The sequence below is a fragment of the Biomphalaria glabrata genome, chromosome 5, assembly GCF_947242115.1.
Source record: "Biomphalaria glabrata chromosome 5, xgBioGlab47.1, whole genome shotgun sequence".
Taxonomy (NCBI): domain Eukaryota; kingdom Metazoa; phylum Mollusca; class Gastropoda; family Planorbidae; genus Biomphalaria; species Biomphalaria glabrata.
Window position 1 is genome coordinate 28,302,850 of NC_074715.1, and position 17,752 is coordinate 28,320,601.

The 17,752-nt window shown below is 32.2% G+C and overlaps 1 protein-coding gene across 1 annotated transcript; it reads left to right on the plus strand.

The window, feature by feature from the left end:
* The first annotated feature begins 361 nt into the window (after positions 1 to 361).
* Positions 362 to 17,167, plus strand: LOC106065111 (26S proteasome non-ATPase regulatory subunit 1-like). Its single transcript, XM_013223875.2, has 5 exons — positions 362 to 521; positions 12,269 to 14,754; positions 14,866 to 15,024; positions 15,159 to 15,299; positions 16,369 to 17,167. The coding sequence occupies exons 1-5, from the start codon at positions 494 to 496 to the stop codon at positions 16,570 to 16,572; spliced, it is 3,018 nt and encodes a 1,005-aa protein (XP_013079329.2). The 5' UTR covers positions 362 to 493; the 3' UTR covers positions 16,573 to 17,167.
* Positions 17,168 to 17,752: the final 585 nt, after the last annotated feature.

Sequence of the window (17,752 nt, forward strand, 5' to 3'; positions counted from 1 at the left end):
GAATCTTGGACATCATGCGCTTTCTAATAAAGCAGAATCTGGCACTCCGTGGGCATCCGGACGAGTTGAAGAATTGGCAGTACAAAATCAAATAAATATCCTTGAGTAAAATAACGATCCATTCCCGAGAGACCGAATACGTACATGTCCCCACAAATACAAAAAGAATTTATTGTAATATAAATGCTTACAAAAAAAAAGTATTGTTGTTGTTTTTTTTTAAATAGTATTTTTTTTTTTTTTTTTTGTATTTTGCTTTTTTTTTTTTTTTTTAAACCTAAGCTCAACCGAGAATAAACTTTTGTTGCTACAAATATTCAACGTATTTAGGATTTGTGCCGTCGATTTTCTGTATGTTCTGTTTTTAATTGTCATGCAACGGAAGTTCTTAACGCTGAAATGCTTTATCATTTTTGTTAGCAATCAAATACTTCGTATTAAACATAAACATTGACCTACAATCTAGAAGATCTAGATCTACTTCAGTTTTAAAATGACTGCTTTATCTATAACATCAGCAGGTATACCAATAGATCTTTGCTAGCCCAACCAGTTCATATGATATCTAGATCTATTATTTACTATATATAGATATCATCAATAATCAATGCTAAGCATAAATGATCATAAACTTGATGATAAAGCAAGGCCAAGCCGGTGTTTATCACATTCAATTGATTCAAAATTCATCATTGAAATTCATCAATCATTTACACTATTCACAGTCATTGTCATATTGACTCATATAGATCTATTAATTGTAACAGTTCGACTGTTCCCCAAGACTCCATCATCCCATGGTTGGGTCAGCTTACTTACTTGGTTGGGTGAGGGTGGGTTATTTAATAAGTTATACTTAAAATTAAATTATAATACTAATAGATCTAGTTCATCTAGATTCTATATCTAGACATAAATTCTAGACTAGACAGTCACATAGATCTCTAAAGTAATTATTAATATAGTGGAGCTCTTATTTATATTTATTTAGATCTAGTCACATTCTAGTGGTATAGCCAATAGTTTCTAGACTAGAGTCTACTAGAATATAACTAGATTCTACTAGATCTAGATTTATAGTCATTTCCGTCTAACGAACATGTTAAGCCCAGCCCCTGCAATTTTTACGTTTAAATTTTTATAGCTCCGTAATGGTTAGTCCTTGGAAAAAGCTGCAAACATCTAGATCTATAAACTCGTCATCCATTTGTCAATAAAAACAAATAAGTTGTTTTGTTACGCTACGCTTAGTTACAATAAAATATGATGTCAAAGAGGTCCAGCGCTGACATTAACGAACACCTTCCCCCGTTTTGTAACTTAGTGAACACTGTCTGTGTGCTAACGAACACCTCATAGTTATTGTATTTTAGAAATATATGTTTTTATTATCTTTAGTTTTATTTTTTTAATATCAATTTCTTTTTACATTAACTAAAGACAAACAGGTCAGTGTTACTTTTCCCACTCTCGGTTGCTTCCTTCTCTGTTTATAACGGATGCCACAACAAGGCCATTAGATACTAGTTTTACCTATACTGTGTACTGTAGCCTACCTAGGTATAGTTGACCCAAATTTTTAAAAAATTGCGTGACCCCCCGCTTGTCTAGCCCACTCACTGAGTAATTAGTCTAGAATAGTCTAGATCTAGATTCTAGATTAATAATATAGATTTATAGATTCTAGGTCTAACTATAGATTCTAAAGCCTAGTCCTAGACTCGTAAGAGTAAAGAGTAAGAGTAGACCTAATTACCTATCATCTAAATCTAGATTTAGTACTAGTGATGATCTATTCTATATATTCGTAATACATCTAAATTCTAGATCTTAAAGACCAACTGAAGAGGTTTTGGGGTCAGATGCGGAAACCGGTGTAATACTTTTTTTTAGTTTCATAATGCTTAAAGAAACATATATACGAAATATTAGACATATATTCTTTGTAATTATTTAGATATAAGCAATTTAATGTGCGTTTTAGTGACTATTAAATTTCACAATCTCGAAGCCATTCGAGATCAGTATTTCCCAGACAACCAAGGTCGATGACGTAGTTTAAGGGAAATTAGGTCAAATTTTTCAGTTTATGGCTTAGCGTATTTCCCTATTCCTTTTTACAGGAATGCTAGTTTCTGAAAACAAAGGCGACTAAAACACACCAATTTATAAAATGTGGACTGTGGATGTTAGAGTTGGGGAAATTAGGTCAAATCACGCAATTTATGGCTTTGCATGTTAGATCTACTGTTTGTCGGCTTATTCTTGATCTAGTCAAGCGAACAGCGTTTCAGCACACGCAGTACCGCGCGCCTCAGTTCACATGTTTCGTTTTAGTCAAGTTACGCAATTTATGGCTTATGTTACTGCTTCAGGCTTATTCTAGTTCTACATTGGACTACATCTACTGCTTTTGATCAAGAGCTAGATCTTCTTTTCTCAGATCATTAATGGTGTATGAAGTAGACCTACATTTAATTAGATGAAGTCTAGATCTAGTAATAGTAGTATTGGATATTTAGAGATTAGACCTATCTATATAAATCTATAATAATAATAATAATAATTTTATTTATAAAGCGCTGTTAACAAAGAAAATGTAGGCTCAAGGCGCTGTAACAACATTACAAACAAAAACACGAGAGCTAAAATGACAGTTAATCTAAAAAAGTTTAACCTATAGTCGTCCCTAAATCTATCTAGACTGATCCGATCGAGGTGCTGGGCCTAGATCTAGAAAAACAAAGTTTAAAATTATATACTCTATCTATACACTTAATAGTGATTATTAACCTATAGTCGTCCCTAAATAGGCCAAATATGGGGAAAAAACAACATTAATTACAATGTTGAGCTCATTCAATGTAGTTATTGTAGTACACGATTATATTTTGTTTGAATCTAGAGTCACAACCTCCTACAACACTAGCAAATAGCTTTAACCTTAACCTAGACTTAAAAGTTAAAGGTATTCTGATTTAGATCTACTAGATCTAAATTTCTAAAAACTACATCTATAAACTATAAGGCAAAAATTAGACCTAGATCTACCAATTCTATATTATTATTAATATACGAAATATGGATTTTGTTACACTCTTACTTAAATAGTTCTATAAATCTATATGTAAAAATTGAATTTTCATATATCTCACGAATAGAATCATTAGATAGTTAAGTTAGCAAGTTAATCTGTAACTGTAACAAACTTTTAAATTGTGTTTAGACTATAAATAGAAGATATTATCCAACTGGAAAAGGAGTTGTTGTTTTTTTCTTTTCTCTGGGAAGTGAAAAATAAATTGTAGTATCAATATAATATTCAGTAATGCATATAGGCTATTGTTGTTGTAGTTATGCAACTCATTTTATTAAATTTTAGTAACCCAATTATTGCCAGTTAATCACTGAATATATCTGAATATATATATATATATATATATATATATATATATATATATATATATATATATATATATATTATTGTTATTAAAAAATGCAGAGCTATTCATAATTTAAAGTGTTAAATAAATAAGGCTGGCAGTCAAGTCGAAAGATTAACGAGGAATGCAGTATTTTCCATGGCTATGCAGCCCTAGCTGGTGGTCAATTTAAATGTTCTTTACGACGTCTACGTCTTCCCTCGGCAGTGGATTTTCTTTTGGCCTCTAATATCTATTCCACCTTGCAATTTCTAATAAATAGCATCATTCGAAGAATGAGATCCAACTCTTATTTTTTTTAAATGTAACCCCTTTACAGATCAAGTCATCATTGCAATGGACATTCAAATCTGCAATAACATAGAAATGATCAAAATTTGAATACGTTTCGAAACGCAGAAAGTTGTTTGGTTTGCGCTCCGAACTGTTTTCTCTGTGGTCTCAGGTTCAAACATTGACCACTGCCATTAACTAACATCCTGCTGGAGTTTTGGGCTATGACATAATAATATTAAATCCTGATTCAAAGCTTTGTCTAAACCTAGCAAGTGAAAAGGAACATACTAAAATAATGTTGTGTGTATAATGAAGAACTCTATTAAAATGTGATTTTTTATTTACATTTATTGGTATTTATTATACATAAAATAAAATTGTAGAATGTTTCTGTGATTTGTTTCACAATAGAAACAGGGAATATTAACTCTTCTTGTATTTCCAAAATTATGAAAGATCCATCTAGTAAACTTGTCTGTATGCCACATGTTTTCTGTAAAATAGATTTTAAAAAATTTGTTTATTAACATTTATACTTAATTATGTATACTTTGTATACACATATATATAGAACTAGTGGTTATATATATATATATTATATGTTATACTGATTATCTGATCTAACATTAACATCTAACTCTTATTGTTCTTAATAATAATAAATTACTCTACTCTAGGTCTAGGCAATCTAATATATTTCAGACCAGGGCCGGTCTTAAGCCACTGCAACCTATGCGGTCGCAGTGGACCCTGCACTTTCATAGGCCCCACGCTAATTCTAGGTGTAATTGTTAAATTTCAATATATATATATACCGGTATATATAAAACCTGGAAATCTCATGAAAGGTCATAAAAATCTCCTGAAAAATAGACAAAATTGTCAATTGTGGGTGTCATTCATTCCGGAAAATGCTAATCCTACGCGCGATAAAAGGCATTGTCAGCTTTCATGTAATAAAATGTAATAATCAGGCCAATTTTCACTTTAATCGGAAGTTTCCATATTATACTTTATTTAATTTAATAGTGACTGGCATATTAATGTGCCATAGGTTGCAAAATTCGTAAAGTAAAGTTAATTTGATCGTAATCTTGTACTTAGAAAAGATTGAATAAAATTCAAAGTCAAATTTTTTAAAAATACAAAGCTTAATTTCCACTTATTATCCTTATTCCCACCCAGACTAGGCCCTGCGCAATCAGTTTCACATAAGGCCCCGCAATCGTTAGGACTGGCCCTGTTTAAGTTTAAGACAAGTCACATGTGTTTAGTATAGATCTGTATTTGGCGGAAAACAGATTGAGCTCTCAACATTCTACTTTTGGGACCAATTTTTTGACCAATTTCAAATTGTCTTTTATTGACATATTATATATCATTTTTGATGCCCAAGAATAGAGGAATTCAAAAAAAATAAAATCAGAAGCAGCAGACAATTATTTCCAATGAAAATATAAGGTCAAACACACTTACCCCTTATAATGACAAATCCATCATTCACAGAAGGTATGTCCAATAATCCATAAATTTCACAAATTCATAGTAATATTAACAGAAAAATGTGTCACAAAGTAAAGTATATTTATAGAACATTTGAAAAAAACAATAAAAACTAGTTTCTTAAAACATTTATGCCTATTAATTGAGCCTCATCAGACCCCACCACCTACGTTAAAAATTCGGTTGTAAATTATACTTTATCATCACCATGAATAACAAAACCATTATCAGTTTTGACATATTATGTATCAATTTTAATGCACAAGAACAGAGGAATCTAAAAAAAGTAAATTCATTACCATCAGACAAGTATTTAACATAAAAAAATGAGATCAAACACACTTACCCCTAATAATGAAAAATCCACCGTTCACAGAAGATATGTCCAATATTCCATGAATTTCACAAATTCACAATATTATTAACATAAAACTGTGTCACAAAGTAAAGTATATTTATAGAACATTTGAAAAAACAAACAAACAACTTTAAAATGTATTTATAACTAATATAAATAAGCCCCCTCTTCGGCCCACCCTACCATGAAAAGTCACTTTTTTTTTCTTTTCTTCATGTCTTAACATATTATTAATAACAATTTTAGATTGATGTACAATTTCAGACTAGAAAAGATCTAATATTAAATAAAAGATAAATAGATCTAGTTCTAGGCCTAATAATAGGCTTAACTTAATTAAGAGTTGCATGGTGCATGATGTTTTTTGTTTATTTTCTTCAACTAATCTCTGTCTTGTATTTGTTGTAATGGTTGCTGAGAAAAGAAATAAAAGAAATAAAAACAACATTTATTTGGTTTATTATATGTTTTGTTTTTGTCCATAGGTCATAAGTAGATCTTTATTTTATATTTATATTAAGTTCCAATGTCTAGATTCTACATTCACCAACACCAGAACTAGTCCTTGAGTCTAGAATTGTCTAGATCTATCTAGCCTAATCATCACAAACAAGTCAAATACTACATATTATTAGAATTCATTAGATCTAAGGTCTAGATCCAGACTTAGTTGATCAAAAGGTTAACAATTATTTTTACTTTAAATTTTAAACAAAACTGTCAGTTTCTGGTACATTCCATGGTTCTGGTAGTTGTAGACATTAGTAATCATTAGTTCAATAGAAAATAGTAAGAAATACGGGATAGGTTTTAAATATAGATCTAGATCTAGAATCACGATTTTACCGATCTGGTCTATCAGATTATTAGATTTAACTAGATCTAATCTTCAGACTACACAAGAATTGCTTTAAAGTAGTCAAATATTAAATGATTTCACGCTAAGACGCTCTAACCCTAACTCTAGAGAATGGATCTAGATATTTATCAAGATTATTCAAGATCTAGACATCGATCTAAGTCTAAGCATTTCGCTAGATTAATTTAAAAATATGGTTTAAATCTGGTCCTTAATTTACAGATCTAGATTAATTTAGATCTGAATCTAAAAATATCTAGTCAATACAATAGAAGAAATAACCTACAGTAGATGTAGACCTACGGCAAGCTCGCGACTTAGTTGATTGACTGGCGAGTAACGATGTCTAAGTCTAGTCACTAGTCTTACTTATAGATTATAGATCTACTAGATCTAGATAGATTACACAAGTATCGCAATTACTAGATGATTCTAAATTAAAATAATAACTAGATTATGACTTTTTAAACATAAATGTCAGTGATAGACAATTTAATAGAAGAAATACAGTACGGTACGCAATTACGCGATGGCTATCGTGGTATCGCTAGAATTAGACTTAGACTCTAGATCTAATCAAATCTAATGTAATGTTAAATTTTGATGTTCTAGATCTAGAATAGATCTAGTTATAGAATAGAAATGTATATAGTAGATCTAGAGTCTAGAAATAATAATATCATAGTCTCTAGATCTAGATTAGATCTAATATCAAAACGAGTGTTTTCCTCACCGGGCGCTCGCTCGCATACGTACGCGTTGTTACAGTCTATGGCGTAAAATAGTGACCTTTCAAATGACCAAAGCCGATGGACTGATTAATAAAGCATAAAAATTACCTAAGAAGTTAATATTCTAAACTAAACTGTCTGTACTATCTAAACTCAGCTATTGCCTTTGCTATATGTTGCCTCTCGGAGTTTCTCTGAGTGAATAACTTTTTTAAAACACACGTTGAAAAAATTGGGTTGACCTTCGATTTTGGCGTTAGACATTCCGATTGGTTAAAAAAAAACGAGATTTAAACAAAAACATATTTTTTTTAAATAACCAAAAATAAAAATAATAATACATTATTATTACTGAAATAAAAAAAGATGTATTTTAAAACTAAAATCGATCATTTTTAAATGTTATTTTAAAAATAATGTACAGGGTATTTGGCGATGGATAAAAATAGGACATGATGTCAGGACTAGTTTTTTCAAAATTTAGGACAAACAAACCATTTCTTTCACTTTTTTTTTTCTTTTATGCGTGTAGCAACCATTTTTAAATAGTAAGTGTGTATTTTATACATAGATAATATAGAAAAAATATGTTTCTTACCTTTTGAAACGGGAGCACCTAAATCCAAAAGTAAATCTTGTCCATTGTTTTTTGCATACTTGCCGGTATTCACAAACGCACAAATTCATTATAAAAACGTATTTCAAAAACATTTTGCTAATGAAGCTTCCATAAACATAGATCTATCCACCAGTAAATCAAATTTTACATGGATGGTCTATTTTATGTAGAAAATGAATGTTGAACTACAAAAATGCATTTTCAATAGGAAATCTGTTTTCCGCCATTTAATATTACCAATATAAATGATGACTTATTATTTTTTAAATCTAAAGTCTAGCCTTATTAATAAGTATAGTAAGGGCTAGTAAAGGGCTATATTAGAATTAGATCTTTTATAAATATATTCTATATAGATTTAGCTTAGGCTTTAGGTTTAGTCCTTGACTAATATAATATATATTATATTTATTTATATCTATGAATTTTACTATGAATAATCTTTATGCTAGGACACTACTCACTAGGTCTTACTATTAGTACTATTACAGAGATATACAAATTCAAGCATTAAAAAATGTTGGCGACTGGGCTTAGACTTAACATAGATAGAGACTAGTCTAGATTACTCTAGAATACTCTAGATCTACTTAAATCTACTAGTTTATAAACTATTACTCTAGTGTCTTTAGTATAAGTATTAAAGTAATTAAACTCTATTAGTATTACTACAAGCCAAAGTCAAGTATTATTATTATAAATATAAACTAGATCTAGTCATTCTAGTGAGTGACTAGTAAACTAGTAAAAGTGTTAGAAGGCCTAGCTAGAAATAAAGAATTAGAGATAGATAGATCAATCCATTTAGTTTTGTTATAATAAAAATTATAATAGACTTATACTTTTAGTATACTAGTATAGTTTATGATTATAATTTATAGTAGATCTAGAATCTATTATCTACTAGTATATCTATCTAGATCTAGATCTAGTCATAAGTGACTGTCTAGACTAGAAGTTAGAAGTCTAGTCTAGTCCTATCTAAATCTAGTATCTATCAATCTATCTATAATAATTATATTAATTAAATAGTCTGCTCTATAATATATTTTGAAAAAGTAGAAGAGTTATCTTCATGGCATTTTGGTGCATCCCATGATAAGTATCATTTAAAATTGTTTGACAGCTAGATTTAGATAAGTATATCATCTGAATCGCTATCAATAACGTATCCAGCCATGTCTATTTTTATTTATATTTTCTCAGTCCATTACAAGACGTCACTTCCGGTTTCGGCCATTGCAGCTGATTTTCAAATCTCGTTATTTTTTCCACTTTCAAATTACTTTTTCTAATATAAATACGCTTTTCTAAAATCTCAAAATTTTAGGAACTAACTTTGATGCTATCTACTGTCTGAATCAATCGCTATCTCAATTTCGAAAAAAACCTCTTCAGTTGGTCTTTAAGTCTTATGTTCTATAATTCTAGATCTATACCCAGATTTATTGATCTAGAAGACTAGATACCTAGAGTAATTTAGATCTAGATTAGAACAGTAATGCCCAAAATATTGCCAGCATGCCACATCCAGCCCGCAAGGTGATTCAATCCAGCCCATCGTAACGTCGGCACAAAGTGGAGAAAATCTTTCTCCATTAAAAAAAAAAGGTTTGATTAAAAAATCTTCCCCTAGGTTAGGGTAAATGGTTTGGTGATAATAATAAGCCAACGCATTTGTTTTATAAAGAATGAGTGGCTCTTTTTAATTTTAAAGAACATAACATTCAACAACTTTATGAAACTCATGTAATGTAAGTACTAGATTAGATTCATGGGTTTCTAATAAAAATTGTTCATTGTCTATTTCCTTTTTTTTTTTTAACTTTTTGTTAATCTGTCCGCAACATGAGTGTCGGAAATTAAAATGGCCCACCACCGAATAAGGTTGAGATTTACTGATCTAGAATATAGATCTAGTCAATTAGTCATTTCTAGACCTTGAGATCTAAATCTAGAGTAATTAGTATAGTAAACAGATTGAGCCCACTGGCAATCATTTTTACAATTGAATTTTTATAGCTCTACGGATGTCTGACCTATAGTAGATCTACCTATACTTTAAAGAATACAATTTCACTTTTTTTTAGGCCTCCCTCTGCCTCCTGATTTTTTTCTGGAGCTCCTTGAAATCTGAAATTGCAAAATATGCAAAATAGTCATGGAAATCTCCTGAAATTATTAAAAATCTCCTGAAAAAAGACAAAATTGTATAGACTCTTTATGGAAAATGCGTATCCTACCCTTGATAAAAAAATATTTATATAACGACTGTGTTAGCTTTCATTTGATAAAAATAAAATGATAGGGCAAATTTTAACCAAAACCAGAAGTTTCAAAACTTTAATAGCCACTAGCTTATAATATAAATATAGATATTTATCTAGATCTCAATCTCTTTTTTAAAAAAATCAAAAGCATTATATATTTTTAAATACATTTAGAATAAAATTGAAAATGATATATAGTAGCTTCTTATATTTTGGACACCCCATCAAATTCTCCTTCAATGAACGGGTCGCTTTTTTTGTTTGTAATTCATTTGTTTTTATGTTTGGAGCAAAAATCAACGTTTCGGGACTGCACATGTCCAATTTTAGATAAGTTCCGGTAATTTTGTTCCGTTTTTCCAAAGCAGATGGCAGTTTTTTAGATTCTCGGTAACCATGTATGTAAAGCTGTTGTTTTAACCTCCCCCGGCAATTCATACCCATATAAGGGATGAAGGCTATATTATGAGCCTGTTTGATCGTAGGCTGATGGGCATATCAAAATAAGCTTCCAAACATCTTTAGAAAGACATTCCAATCACATTTATACCGTTAGCTGTTAAATAAAATTTAATAAGGGGGTGTACAACGAATAATAATGAATTCAGCTCATTCTCCTTCATTGGACACAGCAAAATTGTAATAAGAAATATTATTGGGATTAATAAATCTATGATTTTTTCAATGAATAAGCTTGACCTAGATCGAGATGTCTATAATATATAATTTATGAATGAAAGAAAAAGTGCGGGCTGCTAATTTGAAGCCAGAGACCATGCCCACTGCAGGTGATCACTCCAGATGAGCTGGCAGTGAGGAGAAGTATACACTCAGCTTGTAGTGTCACAAACTATCCAACAGGCAGTGGAGGGAAGGGGGAGAGAGTCATGAAAAGAATTATAAGCATCTATGGGAGGGAGGGGGGTGTTAATGTGTCACAAAACGAACATCCAACTTATGAAAACAAGAAGAGGGTCCTTGGATGGCAATTAAAAGAAAGACAGAGGAAATACATGTAGCCAATGTAGCCTAGTTGAAAATATCTTATTTATTAAATTATAATAATTAATTTATCGATATATAATTTATATAGATTTATTTCTGTCTGTTTCTACACATAGATTACATAGGTATATAAATAATAAACTATAAACGATATATATATATATATATATATATTCTATATAGATCTATATTCTATAATATTATAGAGTTAGAGAGAGAGAGACAGAGAGAGAGTATATGAGGAAATAGACTATAAATACATATTGCAAAAGTGAATCTACTTCTTTTAATACAATCTAAAAAAAATTAAGTAACACAGATATAATTTATTAGCAATTACATAGTGGTGTACAATGACGGTGCTCACTGTCCAATTGAGGAGAAAGCCCAAAAACTGCGTTCAATATAGGAGCATGAAGTGACCCACTTTATTTTAAAATAAAATCTTGACTATGCGTGGTAATACAAAGGAATACAGCTATTTTTATAGTCCTTTAGTTGCAGAATAAGAATCTGCTTTCAGTTTTTTTGTAAGTTAAACCGTCACCAAATAAAAAAATAAAATAAAAATTTGACCTAGTTCCCGTAAGTCGGTGTTCAGGTATAAGAATCTACTATATATATATATCTGATCTATTTTGTTTTATCTATATCTATTTTATATAGATCTAGATGTAGATCTAGACAGACTTGATATTAAAATTAAGACTAAATAGATTTTTATGTAGACTAGATCTAGATTAAATATAATATATATGATAATATAATATATATATTATATCTAGAATATAGAGAATCTAGCTAGAATTGATCTAGACTATTATATATCTTTAGACTCCATAATGCTAGATTTTCCTAGATCTAAATTTCTATAATAAATAGATCTAAAACTATAATAAGGTGTTTTGAATTAAAAAGAGCTTTGATATTTTTAAATTAAAATGAATTCTTTTATTGCAATAATAGATTTTTTTAAGCTTCAATATAATTTTTTAATGAACTTTAAAAAAAAAAGTCTCGTAATGTAGTTTCTTACTCTAAACAGTACCAATGCACCACTCATAGCACTCATATGTGACTTGTATGTCTAACTTGAAACATCATATATATAGACAGTTGAAATCTAAGTTAAATGCAATCTTTTTTTCCTTTTTTTTTTTTTTTTTTTGTTCTTATATAGTTTTTTTTATTTTTTTATTTTCAGCTGGTGTTATGTCTTTATTAGATGAGCCAGAGCCTCATTTAAAAACATTTGCCTTAAACAAATTGGACAGCATTGTAGATGTTTTTTGGGCTGAGATATCTGAGAATGTAGGCAAACTAGAAGTACTATATGAGGACACTACTTTCAGGTCAAAAGAGCTTGCTGCTCTGGTGGCATCCAAAGTTTACTATCATCTTGGAGCTTATGAGGAATCTGTCAATTTTGCACTTGGAGCAGGTCCACTCTTTAATGTAAATGACACTTCAGAGTTTGTTGAAACAATCATTGCCAAATGCATTGACCAGTATACGAAACTTAGAGTCCATAATGCTGAGATATCTAGTGACTCAGATAGGACAGCCATTGACCCAAAGCTAGAGGAAGTTGTCAACAGAATGTTTCAGCGTTGTCTTGATGATAGACAGTACAAGCAAGCAGTTGGCATAGCTCTAGAGACCAGAAGGATCGACATCTTTGAGAAAGCTATTAAGAATGCTGATGATGTACAAGGAATGCTGTCATATGCTTTCAAAGTTTGCATGTCCTTAATTCAGAGTCGCCATTTCCGTAATACAATTTTGAGAGTTTTGACCAACCTGTATATGGGCCTTGGGACACCAGATTATATAAATGTTTGCCAGTGTTATATTTTTCTTGATGATGCTCAGTCAGTTGCAGATATTCTTGTTCAGTTGACCAAAGGCAATGAAGACTCTGTACTGATGGCCTACCAAATAGGCTTTGATTTATATGAGAGTGCCACTCAACAATTTCTTCAGCGTGTACAGGCAGCTTTGAGAGTGGCTGCCCCAGCACCTATCACTGCTCCAGCATCCATGAATACCAAAAAGCCTGCTATAAGTGAGGCTGACAAAGAGGTTGCTATGGAAACAGATGATGCTGAACCAAAGCCTCCAGCTAAGGAAAACATCAACCTGAGTGAGGATGAAAAAAAGCAGCAGGAGCGCATTGAGCGCTTGCACACTATCCTTGGAGGGGAAACTAGTATATTCCTTCGTCTGCAGTTTTTAATTAAGAATAACAAAACAGACATGTTGATATTGAAAAACACAAAAGATGGTGTCAGAAACTCAGTGTGCCATACTGCAACAGTGATTGCCAACTCTTTCATGCACTGTGGAACAACTTCTGACCAGTTTCTCAGGGACAACCTTGAATGGTTGTCAAGGGCTACAAATTGGGCCAAGTTCACAGCTACCGCTAGTCTAGGTGTCATTCACAAAGGTCATGAAAGGGAGGCTCTCAACCTTATGTCTCAGTATCTACCTAAAGATATGGGACCTGGATCTTCCTATTCAGAGGGTGGTGGCTTGTATGCTTTAGGCCTTATTCATGCCAATCATGGTGGGGAGATCACAGACTATCTTTTAAATCAACTGAAAGAAGCTTCCACAGATATGGTTAGACATGGAGGATGTCTTGGTTTGGGTCTTGCTGCTATGGGCTCTGCAAGACAGGATATATATGAGCAGCTGAAATTTAATTTGTTTCAAGATGATGCCATCACAGGAGAAGCAGCAGGGCTTGCCATGGGCTTGGTTATGCTGGGTACCAAATCACAGGTGGTTATTCAAGACATGGTTCAGTATGCCCAGGAAACACAGCATGAAAAAATTCTCAGAGGCTTAGCAGTTGGTATTTCTCTTACTATGTATGGTCGTCTAGAGGAGGCTGATGCTCTGGTTGAGACCCTGATGAGGGACAAAGATCCAATCCTTCGTTGGTCTGGCATGTACACTCTGGCTATGGCCTATTGTGGAACTGGAAACAATCAAGCCATTCGCAGACTTCTCCATGTGGCTGTCAGTGATGTAAATGATGATGTTCGTAGGGTTGCAGTTACATGCCTTGGCTTCCTTCTCTATAGAACACCAGAGCAGTGTCCAAGTGTGGTGTCACTTCTGTCAGAAAGTTACAATCCCCATGTTCGTTTTGGTGCAGCTATGGCTCTAGGTATTGCCTGTGCTGGTACTGGCCTGAAAGATGCTATCTCGCTATTGGAGCCTATGACCAATGACCCTATCAATTATGTACGTCAAGGTGCCCTCATTTCCTCTGCACTTATCCTAGTGCAGCAAAATGAAACAACATGTCCCAAGGTCACTCACTTTAGACAACTCTATGCCAAAGTCATTGGAGACAAGCATGAAGATGTGATGGCCAAGTTTGGATCCATCCTGGCACAAGGAATCATTGATGCAGGAGGTCGCAATTGCACTATTTCTCTGCTGTCTCGTACTGGTCACACCAACATGGAAGCTGTGGTTGGAATGCTGGTGTTTTGTCAGCACTGGTTCTGGTACCCTTTAACTCACTTTTTGTCATTGGCCTTTAAGCCTGCCTGCATTATAGGACTCAACATTGACCTGAAAATGCCTAAAGTGGAGTTCAAATCAAATGCTAAGCCTTCTACCTATGCCTACCCGCCCGTCTTAGAAGAGAAAAAGGACAAAGCCAAAGAAAAGGTGATGTTTATAAAATGTACATAAAATGGTCAATTTATAAATGAATTCACACATGTTCCCTACAACTGATTGCTCTAAAGTTAAATAGATATTTTGCTCTCTGTCCTTCAGGTGGAGACTGCAGTTCTTTCAATTACTGCTAAACAAAAGAAAAAAGACCTGGAGAAGAAAAAAGATTCTCAAACAAATGTTGAGTCCATGGAAGTTGATGAGTCATCGACATCTTCAAAGAAAGAAACATCAGTGAAAGATAAAAAGGATAAGAAAAAGGTTTGATTAGAAACTTGAAAAAAAGACAATTCATTTCTCCCTGTTTTAGGAGCATTAGTATTTCTTTTACCTTGACTTCAATCAAGTTACTTTTCCTCAAACTAAAAAACAAAATTTCTCATTTTTTGTTTCAGGAAGCCTCATCTTCTTCTGATAAAAACAAAAATGCTGGAGAAGATGTTTCAACCGAGTCACTATTAACGGAGGTTTCAACAGAGAAAAAAGAGCCAGAGCCTAATTTTGAAATATTAACAAATCCTGCACGAATTATGAAGGTAGTCATAGTAATCCATTGTTTCCCATCAAGAAAAGGTCTATTTATTGAAAGAGAAGGACTAAGCTTCTCAAGTTATTCAAATCTTGTAGCTGTCATTGCATAGTATTATTAGACAATTTTGATGTCATAATTCATCTGTGTGGTTAAGGTCCAGTTATTATCAACATTATAGATGTGATATAATGGTATAAAAGTAATCTTTATTTATTACATTTTTTTATGACTTAACCATTCTAGAATATCCAAGAAATGTAAAGGGCAAAAATATAAGTTTGAAATGTCATTTAATGCTTTTAGTTTAGTCAGCTCAATAAGAAACAATGTCAGTTAATGTATTGTCATTCATGATCATTGAATTACAATAAGACTAATCAAACATTGCACTGCAAGTATACAAATAGAAAATGACAAATTCAGAGGCTCTGTTGACATTAAACTACTGTGAGATGAGTGAAACACTTAGGGTAGACAAATCATAGCTGTTTAGAGCACTTTCTAAACCTTTGGTAGGTAAATTCTATCATAAGGCTTGGTCTACAATTTTATTAAGGCCTTAATTTAATATTTTATTCCAACATGTGTGTGGCTTTGCTTGGGAAACTCTCTTTCCGTCCTCTCCACCCCCCCTTCTTTTTTTTTTTCTTATTTCCTAATGTAATGACATTATTTTATAGAATAATCTTATTAAATGTAAGGCAGTGAAGGGATGGCGTTAAAAGTGCACATGCACAACAAAGAAAAGAATGAGAGAAATGAAGCAGCATGGATTTCCTAATGGACCTCATTCACCAATTGTAAACAAACATTTAGCCACATGATAATATTGATAAAACAACCCAAAAAAAAAGTCACTTGATAGCCATAGTGTATTATGTAATTTGTATGGAAGAGATAGAGAATTACGTGGCTAAATGTTGTTTGTTTACAATTGGTGAATGAGGTCCATTGCACTGAGAAGCCTAGACTTATTCAGTTTTAGTTGACAACTTATTGAGCTACTTCTAATGATAAATTATCTCTTCAAGACTTCATTTTTGCCAATTATTTATCTGTTCTATCTTCCATAGGCCCAACTGAAGGTAATTTCACTAGACACGAGCAAATACACCCCTGTGAAAGACTTATCTCATGGTGGTATCATCATGCTTAAGAACAGCAAGCCAGAGGAACAGGAGGACATTGTGGAGACAGTGCAAGCTGGTGGTCCCAAGGCAGAGGATGAAGAGGAGGAGCCTGAGCCACCAGAGGCTTTTGAGTATACCGATGATTGATGAATGACCTTGGCATTATAATTATGTTTTTTTTTTTCTTTGAAGTTTTTACTTTGATACAGTATAACCTCCTCGTTCTATTTCACTAGTTAGGCAATACACTTTGGTAAGCATTTTAAATCCCATTGATAGTCTATTAATCATTTATTCAACACAGTGCTTTAAGTTTTTAAACCTTTTGAGTTCTTAATTCTGACAGTGTCATTTAAATTGAAGCATCACTTTTTTAAATGATAATTATATTACTGTGGTAATTAACTTCAACAGGTAAATATTTTAGGGGGGGGGGGGGGGGGGAATCATAGTGCTAAGAGAAAAAAAGTTTACATTTTTAAAATTCTAAAATTCATTCTGTGCTTGATAATACCCACTCTATGGTATACAAAGTAGTGTTTTGTTTCCCTCTTCAGGCCTTTAGTATTTTAATTTCTACCTCTACAACTTTTAAAATTTAGGTTCAAGTCAATTTTTGAAACAAAGAGTTTATAAAAAGTCTGGGGCAAAAGTACTTGATCATTTCTCTGTATATGACTGTTGTATACATGTTGGTTTAGAATGGCTGTCATTTCTGTCAAATAAATCTATAACATTACAACTGCTTGTTGTTGTTGTTGTTTTTTTTTTTAATGCTTAAGGTTTGTCTTCCTTTTGGTTGTGTCTCCATAGTATTTTTCTTTATAGGATAAACATTTTGCATAGAAACAGCAATTGTAGGCCATATTACTATTTTTTGATTTGCCTAGTTAGTAATGTAGTAAGGTAACTAATAGTATAACACCAATATTTCAGTGTCAGTCTACTAAAACTAGTACATATCATATTCAAGGTTTCAATACTATTATACCAATTTTGAAAGTAAATTAATGATCTAGTTTTAAATTTAGTTTGTTTAATGACTTCTAAAAAGATTAAAATTAAAACATCAACACATAGTTTTACCTAGGATCTCTTTTTGCTCAATTTCTTGTACACTTTCCTCTCTGGTTCTTTCTGTCTGTGTCTTAGTACTTGATCTATGGTTGTGTCTTCTCTCTATTCATTAGGATTCTATCCTTTCTATTTCACTCTCCCTCCACCCTTTCTATCTATTTCACTCTCCCTCCACCCTTTCTTTCTGTCTTACTCTTCTTTCTTTCTTGATGCTGCTCACCGAATTCAAACAGCTTTGAACAAAAAAGAC

What these genes read in the sequence shown, in the direction of transcription:
- LOC106065111 (XM_013223875.2), top strand. Translation starts at nt 494, where the DNA reads ATGACTGCTTTATCTATAACATCAGCAG. An exon ending in AGGACAAAGCCAAAGAAAAG is followed by an intron (nt 14,755 to 14,865) that starts GTGATGTTTATA and finishes TCTGTCCTTCAG; the next exon opens with GTGGAGACTGCAGTTCTTTC. An exon ending in ATAAAAAGGATAAGAAAAAG is followed by an intron (nt 15,025 to 15,158) that starts GTTTGATTAGAA and finishes TTTTTGTTTCAG; the next exon opens with GAAGCCTCATCTTCTTCTGA.